Below are 11,531 nucleotides of genomic sequence, written 5' to 3' on the forward strand. Positions count from 1 at the left end.
CGGATGCGAATATGGCGCTGGATGAGTGGTTGGGGGTTAATAGGCTGCGGATGTGGACGGTGGATTTGGCGGCGTGGGTGGCGTGTGTGGTTGCGGTGACGAGGACGCTGGAGGCTTGAGGCGGGGCCAGGGGGAGGGTCATGGGTTGATGCCCTTCTCCGTGCAACACAGCTTGAGACCGTCGATTTCTCGTGGCCCTGCTTAAAGAGGGTGTGAAGAAGAGGCCCCCTTTAGAATCAGCGGCGTTGCTTAGTAGCTATTAGTGATATTAAAGCGGTTGTAGAGGGCGAAGCGTTGCTGGGAAAGTGATAACTAATACGGAGTTGTAAACAAAACTGGACGGGTCCATAAACTGACATCAGTTCGTAAGGTTGTGCTGTACCCGGATAGTTACAATTGTAGGCGAGGTCACGGCGGCGAAATTCATCCCCCGAACACACTCAAGCCTCATCGTCCGCCATAGCCCATTCATCCTCCTCCGCGCTCTCCTCCCCATCCTCACCCTGCGCCGCTCCCAACGACCCAACATGCAGGTGCACATTACCTCCCCACTCCGCCGGCCGCGCGGCAAAGAAGTGATGATCCTCCCTCAACGGCCGTCCCTGACAAACATACCCGACGGGCGTATGGGTGACGTTCTGACCCTTGCGGCGCAATGCCAGCCATTCGAGGAGAAAAGCCGCGGGGCTCGCCGAGAAAGCGGGCTCCTCAGCACCAGAACGCTCCATGTAGCGGCGCAGGGCGGTGCAGTCGGGAAAGTCGGCGTACATCCGGCCGGCGAAGATGCCGAGTTCTATCGAAAGCCAGGTGGGGACTTGGTGGTCTGGGGGGAGGGGGTGGAAGGGCGTGGAAGGTCAAGCGGTCGAAGTGGGACATGTCGCGGGTGAGGGGCGCCATGTAGGTGATGAGATGTACTTTGGGACTTTGTTGGCCCTTTGTCCTGTTGCGGATCATGGGGATCAGGAGCTCGGCCTCCTCGGGCACTACAATGAGCGCCACTTGGTCGGTCGGGTTCCAGAGAATCCACTGGACGGGCCGCTACCGAAGGTTTAGTATCGGGGGTGATTTATCAACCATACGCATGACGACATACCAGGAAGTTATCGATTTCGGAACGGCCTTGAAGTTCAATAGTCCGCATATACTCGGTTGAGACGAAGAGTCGCGAGCCTGTTGGCTTGACACCATGCTTCTTGGCCAGTGCTCGTGTTCGCCATTGCCGCAAATGCGTGTTTGCGGCCTTTTTTACCCTTGAGTTCACCTGTTTCAACAAACTGGCGGATCCGTTTGTGAAGACCGGGGAACGAGAGAGCTTTATAGCTAGGTCGGTTCTGCCTTTGTTGCACATGTTCGGCTTGGAACCTCTCAACCTGGCGTTCCTGCTCGACCTCCTCGAAAGCCGCATCTTGGCCCCCCGGCCCCACCCCTCCGTCACCCATGCCCTGCTGCCAATCCAGCTCTCTCATGAATTCGCTCAGCTTGCCGGAGGAGAGTGGCTCTGCCGTCGGTTGTGAAGCGCGGCCTGTCTTGGTGCCATACATCTCTGGAAGAGTCTGCCGCTCGGGTCGGCGGATGGAATCTAGCAACGCGCTGCGCTGGGTTGCGTCTGTGAGAAAGTCGGCATGAAGAAGCTGGGAATTGACACGGCGGCAAAAGTCGTAACCCTGCGCGAGATAGAGATCCCGCAGTTGGTCGTTGACGCGACAAGTCTGTTCTAATAGCCCAAGAAATGACATGGGATGAGTCGATGGGTCGGTGACTCTGCACTCCGCAGACATCGAGGATGCTCTGATGCACTTCGAGAGAGGCGAAAAAGACGACGGCTGCGTGCTCCCAAGTTCCCGGAGCCGCATGGCCGCTTGTGTGTTTTGTCAGCACTGAGCCAGGGGGTAACTGGGGATGATAGCAGAAATAGGCCAAGGGCTGCAAACTCACCTTGAACAGTATGGTCCTTGGTCTGGCCGAGAGCCAAGGTAAGGGCTCCGCGAGCATATTGGGGCAGTTTCAGGTCTACACCCCTCGTGTGAGCTTCGTCGAGATAAACCAAGCAATTATCCAGGCTTTCGGCGAACGGTGTGGCAACCAGAGGGGCCTTCTTGTTACTCCGATACTGCACCCAAGCGCGGCTATCAGCGCCAAAGTAGACGGCCGCTTGTGCCCGGGTGTCCTTGGCCAGCCATGTTTTGACGAGGGTTTCGTTATCTTGCTCAAGCACGTAGGCGCCGGCGTCGATCAACACTCGGATCCCTTTGCGGGAGAGTTCTTCCAGCAGCCCCTCCTCCTTGTTCATGCGCCACGGCGCGCGGTAGTACTCTCGATTCCGAGGCTGAAGGAGGTAAGTGAGCACTTCGGCGTTCGTTTGGTGTAGACTGGGTAGGTCGTCCTGCTTGATTGTTAACGGAAGCAGCATTCTGTTGTCGTTTGTCCCACTGAATCCTGTCGAGATCGCACGAGAAGGCACAGTGGGGTCCGAGGACATGGGTAACAGAGGGAGATCCCACCCCGACGCCTGGATCTTGACCTCAAATTGCCGCGCGTGGGCTGGGAAGACAAAGGTGTTCATGTAGTGGTCCAACACGTTCCTGTTGAAGCGGAGCCTGCTCCAGAGCTCATCGAATTGTTGCTGGTGATCAAGGTTGATGGCATTCCAGTGACTCAGATGCTCTGGCAAGGAACTGAAGCCCTGAGTCCACCTGTCATACTCGGCTGCTGGGTCGCCAGAGCCCAGGACATGTTGCAGTCCCTCACGGAACTGGGTAGGGTTGAGTCCCGAATAGTAGAAAGACAGGCAGGTCAGTAGGAGGGCTACGTCGGGATGACCGAATTCCGACTGTTCTGACGGCACTCCCTTGGCCTCGAATGGAACAGCGACGGGGGATCTCCCTGGGTGGAAGCCGTACTGCACATTCCATCGCTTCTTCAGGCAGAGCAAGAGGATGCGGTTCTCCAAAAGCCCGCGCACTAAGAGGATGTTGTCAGACGCTATTTTTTGGTTGGGGAAGTGACTTGCAAATTCCTCTACCAACTTCGAGTCGATTCCTTTGTCGCGGGTCAGGATCTGCTCGACCAGGGAACAGGGGAATGGTCGCTCCGGGTTTGCGAGGGCAAGCACAGCGGTCCTCCCGCTGCTGATGTCTTTTGCAACGCGGCTGTTCAACTCATCCTCGGCCTCATTCTGTAGAAAGTGTGCCACAGGAAAGCCGCCCAGCCTTTCGGAAAGCTCGAGGCCTCGTGGGAAGTCGTTCTGGATCCCTGGGAGGTGGTCCTCAACGAGCGACAAGATGGCTTGTATAGTTACCCATCGATAGGGGTGTCCATCCAATGGCAGCTGTGGTCCGCTCGGATAGACTAGCTGTGTTCTGACGGCCAGGGTAAAGTCGGACTCATCGAGGACATCCCGGCAGGTCTCGGATAGCCGGGACTGATAACCTATCATGTCCCGAGCCTCATCGAGACGCATGTCGGCCAGCCGCTGCAAACCGCCGAGCTTGTAAGATAGGATATGCTCCGGGGTGGTTATCATGATGCCACGACGCTGTCTAGCCTGCTCGTGGAGTTCCGAGTACAACGGAATCATCGTAGGTGCTTCTTCGCCCGTCGGGGTCCGGCGGGAGAAAGGCAAATGCGTGATATCGCGGCCAACCAGCCCACCAAGCCGGGTTTGCATAATCTGCGCCGTCTGGGAGAGCAAGGCCTTCGGCACAACCAGGCGCGCCAGCTGATTCCCGTCTGCTAAGACTGACATGGCCATGGGGACGATGCAGGAGGTCTTACCGCTCCCCATGTTCATCTGAAGTACCGAGCTGGATTTGGAAGCTGGGGCGATGATAGCGCGCGCCACTTCCACTTGCTCCGGCCGGATGAGAATGTTGCCTTCGATCTCGAGAAGAAACCAGTCTGGAAATTCCAAGGGATTCCACTCCGTGTGGCCGATATTCTTCCATTCCTTCTTCGCCTTGGAGATGTCTCCTCGCAACAAGGCCGAGTTGATCCGCTGGAGCCGCTGGAACCGCGTTACGCTTAGCCCGTACGACACCAGCAACTCTCTTGCAGCCTGACTCAAGCCACCCTTGTTACTGGATCGTAAAAGTTCAAGGATCGCGATCGGACTATTCCAGACCCATAAATTGGCCAACTCCAGCCATCGGAAACGTGAGTCTCCGCTGGAAAAGACCGTAATCGCCGCGTTGAGCTGATCGTTCACGTTGGAGCGTGCATCCAGGATCTGAGCCTGAATAACTTGTATGTCTGGAACTTCGCTCTTTGCGTCTTCACGATTGGCAGTCGCTTCGAGCGCCGCGAGACTGTCCATGAGACTGTTACCGTACTCCTTCCGTGTGTTATCCTGGGAACGAACGAAGGGAGACAAAACGATGCGTAACACTTCGAGTTCCCCAGCCCTGTAATGAGCCATGCCAACCCCATTGTCATCATGGCGTCGAAAGCAGCCAATCTTGTTGTCCCGGTTATGTTGAGAGTCTTGAGCTGTTGCTTGGGGCCTCTGCCCCTGGGATGAACCATCGCCACGGCAAGCAAGTGAGGGGCGCAAAGGGAGGGGTATCGTGATGAAAGGGTCTCGAGCGAGCGAAGGCACTGGAGATCCGCCGCTCCGTAGAACAAAAAAAGGTACAACCGGGTGACACGGCGCCGGGGCAGATTTGCCCCGTTTGCATTGATACTTATTCAAGATGTCCTGGACCTTGTCGAGGTATTCCGAGAGCATCAAGTTTTGGTAAAGTCGCCGCCACTCAGGCAGGACCAAGTCGACAGCTTCTTGGATGTTGAGCTCCTCGGTTTCGAACCCCTCGACGGGTGGTTTGGGGCAAGGCCATTGTTGAAGGATGAAGGCGGCCAGACGAACAGCCTCTTCTTTACACCGGCGCAGGCGGTCAGCTTGAAATTCTTCAATGGTAGAAACGTACTCTCCACCAGCATGACCGAAAGCGGCGGGGAAGTCGGACTCTCTATAAGCATTCGATATTGTGGCCTCAAGGGAAGCCAATGCCGGTGCTTCACCGACCCAGAAGTCGGTAAACCAAGGATACCTGGGGGGCTCAAGAGCTGCTAGTTCGTCCAGACCGTAACAAGCAGCTAGGAAATGCAGAACGTCTCTCTTTTTGTCCGGGGCAAAGCACAGAAGGGCAAGCTTGAATATCGCCCCGTATGGGTTCTTGCGGTCAGCGTTGCGGAACTCGTCGACGAGGGTGCCCCAGTTTTCCGCAATTTTACCACTGACGAGGTCGGCGAGCGGGGGAACGGTGTTGCTCCCCCGAGTGTGGTGGAAGCCACCAAACTGCCTCCATTCTTGCAGGCTAGTTTTCAAGGGCCTCGCCATGTGGATGTTGCGTGTTTGATGGTGGAGAAGCCGGGTCAGTTGGTAGACATCAGTCGCAGCTGGCAACGTTGCATATCGGTCTCGAGCTTGATATATGGTGTCTTTCCGGGTTGAGATTATGCCCTCTGAAATGTTACGTTCGTATGAGAGGCGATAGGTTTCGGCACGGAGTCTGAGCCAGGAAGACGGGTCTGCCGGAGGGTTGAGCACCTCATTGTTGTTTTCCGCAAAAGCACGGAGCTGCTCCGACCTCTTTAGAATACTGCTAACCACTGAATCATAACTGTCATGTTGTATAGTCATGGTCAGTGCGGGATCCCATGTCACGATTTGCAGACACTGCTTGTCCGGTGGGTAGTAGTGTCGACCAGGGACCAGCCTCTGAATTGCCAGGAGGCTGGCGATGGCGCCACCGCCGATCGGTTGCCACGGTTGGCAACGACCCGATTTAAGCGTTCGAAGAGCTTCCTCAGTACCGGTCCGCCGGGTTAAGTCGTCGGGCAAGGGGAACGAAGTGAGGGCATGGAGAAGCGCCTTGGTGTACAACAGTCGGGGTTCGGGGGGGCAAGTCAGTTGTCCGAGGACCTCGTCGATGCCGAATTTGCCATAGTGGTCGGCACTGCTCGCACAGACACTGACATGTATCCCGTCACGCTTCCAACTGACAGCTCCGAGGGGCGCGATGATGCTCCTCTCATCACGACATGGGACGCCGCGTAGTACGAGCCCGCTCCGGAAGCCGTAAAGCGTCCCCGAGTCCTGGCTCGGGTCAATCTCTGCTTGTAGTTCTCGGCATTGTAGGATCCCGTCGTCATTGACGAAAAAGCTGAGGGCCATATTCCGGAGCTCGACCGAGAGCCTGCCCCTGGGGTGTAGCGGTTGGAAAGTGGTCAATTTGTGTGTCTCTTCAAAGTTTCCCAATATAGCCGCAACTTTCCGACTCAGGTCTGAGTGCGGATCGAGTAATAGAACGTTGGACCGCCGCCCCTGGCGCTTTCTGACGTCAAGAACCCAGTCTGACATCCTGGTGCGCCAGATGACAGGCTTTCTCCGGATCTCCAGGCGGCCCGAACCCAGATTCAGCCAGTGCACGCAGTTGTCGATGAGGCTGAAAGGCAAATCCCAGCTGGAGGGACCGAAGAATATGTGACGGGGGACGTATTCCCAGACCTCCCGGCCAACAACCGCCTGGATAACCACGCGATTCCCGCGGAGCCCAAAGTGGATGCTCTGTTCTCTCCTGAGGCCTTGCAAGGACATGGCTCATACCAAAAAGTGGTGAGGGGAATGTTAGAAGGTGCTGGTCTCCGAAGAGCTCTTTAACATTCTGGGGAGTCCCTGATCGAAAGGGGCAGTTTTCCAATGTGGCTGCCATCCACAAGGAGCCGTCCATCAATGTAATTGTAATGGATTCTCTGAGCCAAAGTCAAGGTGCTTGTTGACTTGGTCAGGCATGTTATCCATTGGTTGCTCTGAGACTTGGACACGACAAACGTCCACTGGCCAAACTTGGAGTCGGTGGCAGACTCTTGATCGCTTGTGTCTGACCAGGTTTTACCGATGGCCCGGTTCAAACCAAGGGGATGATTTTGTATGGCTACTCTCAAAACGTCCCGGATTCTGTATGCCATCTTCATGTCGCGAGCCATCATGGTCTTCAGTGTGGGAGAGAGCCTTCCCAGGTCCACCACCAGATTCTGTTGCAAAGCCACCGAAGCCTGGGTGAATCCTTCCAGGTCCTCGGCGGACATGTTACCGTCCGGGTTCGGGTCTTCAAAGGTGGTGAAAGTCCTCCGGCAGAGAAGAGAAGCCCAGACACCAAATCGTGCAATCTGTTCCGCCGCGCTTGTGTCGGCGCTCTTCCACAAAGCCTCGCGGATCTGGGTGATCCACCCCAAAGTGGCCTCGCGGGCCATCTTGATGAGCTCGTGTGCAGCGTCACGATTACCCTGGTCGGTGGCCAAGTGAAAAAGGCGGAGACTGAGGGTGATGAGCATCTCCATGCAGCATGTCTCCCGCCAGTTCGAGTAAATCATACGAAGTCGTCTTCGAATCTGCTCCGCCAAGCGGACGCAGAACGAACTGTCCTGGAACACCACATGAACATCCCTCAGAACCCCGTTATGCTGCCGGGTGGGGCCGGCCTGGATGGCGAGCTGGCTGACAACATGCATGGCATCCTCACTGCTGAAGTTGAGGTTGGGGGAGCCTAACTCGGCGAGCATGGATAGCCAGCGGCGTGACCGCCCTGAAATTAGCCCCTGATACGCCGCAAATTCGTGCACCGACATTCCCACGGGGCATTTTGGTTGATTGGCGATGGACTCGTATGAAGATGGGCCGTCGGGGTCGTGATGTGGGTGCTCCTGTGGCGGGAAAACGGAGCTTCTCAGAGCGGGAGGCATGTGAATGCCGCAGAGATGGCTGAACGTCAGCGGCTTGTTGACATCGCCAACCCATATCTGCGACTTCGCGTCATAGAGTCGAAAGTCTAGACCGTTAGGGAGGAGAACCGCGCTTTTCTCAATCTTCATTTTGATCTGCTTGTAGTGCGACTGAAGGAAGGATTTCTTCGCCGAAGCAATGGAGAGGAATCGTACATCAGTCTGAGCAAAAGGTTCCAGCGGTTTGTATTCCTTCAGATGCATATGTGGTGATGGTGAAGGTGTCAGTGGTCGACTTGGATGCGCGAGTTTGCGAATTATGATCCAAGTGGCATCCCGATAGGCAGCGAGGTAGCGTGGCGGATCAAGTTCGAACAAGACCGCAGCGCTAAGATGGGCTTCGGCAGGTAAGAAATCTTCATGTACCGCCACTCTCAACTTGTTCCTCGTCTTCCGGCATTGGCATCGGTCGCAGTTCCGACGGCCATAGCGCCCGTTTGCCTTTCTGGTGCAGGAACAAACGTTTGCATAGAGCGTTTCGCTGAGGACGTCGTACTGGTCATAAGCCTTTTTCCAGTTGGACTCGGCGAGGGCTCTCGCCCTCTGGGATTCGACCGTGATCCGGTCTCGCAGTAGCTTCAAAGGGGTCGACGTTTCCACAAATCGCGCGGCAAAACTGTCTTTGCCAGGTCCGCTCAATATGGTTTTTGCGCCAAACTTGCAACGCGAACATCTTTCGAGAAGGTACTCCTGTATCATCTTGAGGCGTTGCATCTCTTTGGGAGTTGCGAGTTGTAGGACGTCAAGGAGTTCGGGATGGAAACATGGGTGGTAGTCATAAAGCAGGGGACAGTTGGCCACAGCACATTTGTCCATTTTCATCCATAAGTCGAACAGATTCAGGATAGAGATGCTAGCCTGTCCAGGGCCGGACTCGGGGGCGAAAGCACCGTCCGTTGCGCAAACGAGCAGGGTGATCCTCTGTGCTAAGTTGATACAGTCTTCAATCGTCGTGACAGGGGTTTGGTCCTGTTCGATGGTTTGTTCGAGTTTAGCAAGCTCCAAGAATCGGTGGGTAAACCGCTGGACCTCGTCGGTGATCATGTCGCAGTTTACCTTCACCGCCGGTTGTGTAGTTGCACCTGCTTTCTTTGGAGCTGCTAAATGAAGGACATTATCGAGGTACTGGGCGCTGTTCCTTAGAGAGAGACGAAAACTACGCTCATCGGCCTGGAGGGGAAGTCTGGGGATACTCGGTGTGATCGTCGTTTTGTAGCGGCGCCAGGCCGTTTCAACTTGAGTTGTTGCACCCTGGATAGCGTTCGTAAACAGAGACGATGTGGAATCGAAGAGCCGCTGGTACGTGATTCTGCATTCTGGAGATGCCTGGGACTTTTCCATTTCTAGCTTCGCAAGACGGCGGCAGAGCTTGGACCGTAGCAAGATGGTCAATTCCGGATGCAGCTGACCGGCACTGTCTGCCAGTAGCTGAGAAAGCAGCGTACATATCAGAAACTTGTAGCAAGCACGCCCGTTACTGTCCCCAAAGTTGAGGCAGAGATGACGCTGGATGGCGACGCGGAGCACAAGCCAAAATGGCAAACGGCGCCAGGGAAGCAGTGCCTTGTGGAAACTGACGTCGTCCCGAACCCGCTTTCGAAATTTTGGAACATCGGGAGAGTAACCAACCGCCTCGAGCAATGGTAAGAGCATCTGGGTGATAAGAGCCGGATCGGTCGTGTCTCTAACCTCCATGACCGCGACCTTGGCCTTAAGACTATGGGCCGCAAAACGGTCAAGCGACTCTGTGCTGGCTTGCTTCATGAAGGTGGTCAAACTCTCCATGAAGGATGGATCCAGGAACTTGGACAGCGGTATCTGTGCAGCTCTCCCGGGGAAGTCCCACTGCATGGCACCCTCGGCAGCCAAAACATCTTCGGCAGACGGCGATGTTTCGAAGCTTTCAAAGATCACGTCATCGTATCCAGGGTCCCTGTTACGTACGTTGTATGTTAGACTTCATGTTTGATCCGTTTCATTTTAGGTTGATGTATCCAAGACTTACTGCGGCACGCGTCGGATGAGAATGGCGCAATTTTGTTCCGCGATGTGCAGAGCCACCGGGCAACCAACATCCAACCTGGAGAAAGCATTTCGTAAGGACGCTCTATCGAAACCGTCCCGGTGGAGCTCGAGGCATGTGAGAAGCAGGTGATGAACGGATTGCCAGGCTTCTTGTGTCTCTTGGCCGGGAAGCGCGACCAATGTTTTGCAGGCATGAATGAGACGCGTCAGGATGTTATGCCCAACAGCGTCTCGGTCGGCATCTTGACGTCCTGGAAGCTTGGGCGGCAGGACGAGGTGGTTAAAAACGGACTCGAGGAGGGGAGCCATGGCATCGAGGTAACGCGGATAACCGGAGGGAATTTCGAAAGAGTCTCAGAATAAACTCTCAACTTGAGACAACTACTGAGGGATTCGAATTGGGAAGCACTCGCGGTGTGTTGGTGCCCGATTACGTAGTGAGGCCTACCATATAACATGACCCCGCTTCATGTTTGTTTTGTTTGCTTACACAGTTGGCTGCCTGTGGCACTGTGCGTCACTCACCTTCACGTATCATGGCAACAGATTTTAATGCCGTGTTCCACGAAATTTTGATCAATATTCGCCTTACTCCTACTGTTTCAATCTGGCAAGGGCCCCTGGAGGGCTGGAAAGCTTTCTAATACGTATAACATAAGCCAGTGCTCCCAATATCCATGTACTCTCTCACAGTGCTCTGGGGAGCAAATCCAGCCATAGGCAAAATGTCATCCAACGAAGATGATGACCCATCTTCCCTTGGCCCACCGTAAGCGAACGTCCTAGTGTTAGGGTCTTGTTGTTGCCAGAGCCACCACAATCTATCGACTTGAGTATGGTGAAGGAAAAACATTGGATCTAATATTAGACGTGTCAGAACGGCCCCTCTTATTTTGTGACCTGCGAGATGCGCGGACTAACCATTGGGTGAGGATGTCTGTGGTCCCATATCGCCGACAAAACCACCGACCCCTTGGTGGACCGCTCCATGCGGGAAGTTCTCGAGATTATGTCTAAATCCCTCAAACGTTGTTTCCAAGTTGATGGAAGCCATGACAGTGGGGCTATAGTTCGCCCCAAGCATCTCAGGCACGCCATCTTCTGGGGAACCTGGCGCAAAGCTTCGGAGGAGGCAGTGGGGCATGGCCGCATTATTCCAATACACAGGTCGCAGACCAGTGAAAGGTCCGTCGAGCACACAGTTGGTCCCCCACACAGTGGACGTCATGTTGCCGTTGCCACCGAACCCGGTGATGGGGTCCCAGACAGCCGCGGAGGCAGGTGCCTGGGAGTCAGCTACCCAGTCCCAGTACCTACATGGAAGCCATAATAAGTGTCAAAGGTAGCCCCTAAGAATATCACAAACGTCTGGTGTACACTGAAGACTTACATGGCGTTTCCGGTGTACCCGCATTCTTGCAGGGCTTCCTCGTACACTTGCACGAAGTATCGATGCCAGGGCAAAAACGCGGCGACACTGTGAACTAAACTGGTAATCAGCACGATCGGGCGGTAGGTTTGGATTGCAGCCCCTTACTCTGATTGAACAAAATGTCATGGACGCGAGCGAAGTCATCGTAAAGCGTTGAACTGAGGCCAAGCCTTGAGGGTTTTGTTGCCAGGCACAGAGCAGCTTGGATATACGAGCTTTGTTCCGCTCGTGTCGCTTGGTGTCAGAATATCGGGGTGGAGGCTTCGGATATGAAGAAAACGGGGCATGTTTAGCT

At 55.1% G+C, this 11,531-nt stretch overlaps 2 protein-coding genes across 2 annotated transcripts in view; one reads left to right on the top strand and one right to left on the bottom strand.

Annotated features, from left to right (window-relative positions):
* The window catches only part of CHGG_00298 (uncharacterized protein), a gene marked incomplete at both ends in the record, with an annotated part of 1,344 nt that extends 457 nt beyond the window's left edge, over positions 1 to 887 (top strand). Inside the window, one exon of the mRNA XM_001219518.1 lies at positions 391 to 887. Within this exon, the coding sequence (XP_001219519.1) occupies positions 391 to 887 (497 nt within the window). The remainder of the gene's footprint in view (positions 1 to 390) is intronic.
* Positions 888 to 1,127: 240 nt separating this feature from the next.
* On the bottom strand, positions 1,128 to 10,113 carry CHGG_00299 (uncharacterized protein; the record flags this gene model as incomplete). Its single annotated transcript, XM_001219519.1, has 5 exons — positions 1,128 to 1,858; positions 1,936 to 6,597; positions 6,660 to 8,748; positions 8,836 to 9,712; positions 9,785 to 10,113. 5 exons carry the CDS (start codon positions 10,111 to 10,113, stop codon positions 1,128 to 1,130), a joined length of 8,688 nt encoding a protein of 2,895 aa, XP_001219520.1.
* Between the last annotated feature and the right edge of the window lie 1,418 nt (positions 10,114 to 11,531).

This window comes from Chaetomium globosum, genomic scaffold (genome assembly GCF_000143365.1).
Source record: "Chaetomium globosum CBS 148.51 scaffold_1 genomic scaffold, whole genome shotgun sequence".
Lineage (NCBI taxonomy): Eukaryota > Fungi > Ascomycota > Sordariomycetes > Sordariales > Chaetomiaceae > Chaetomium > Chaetomium globosum.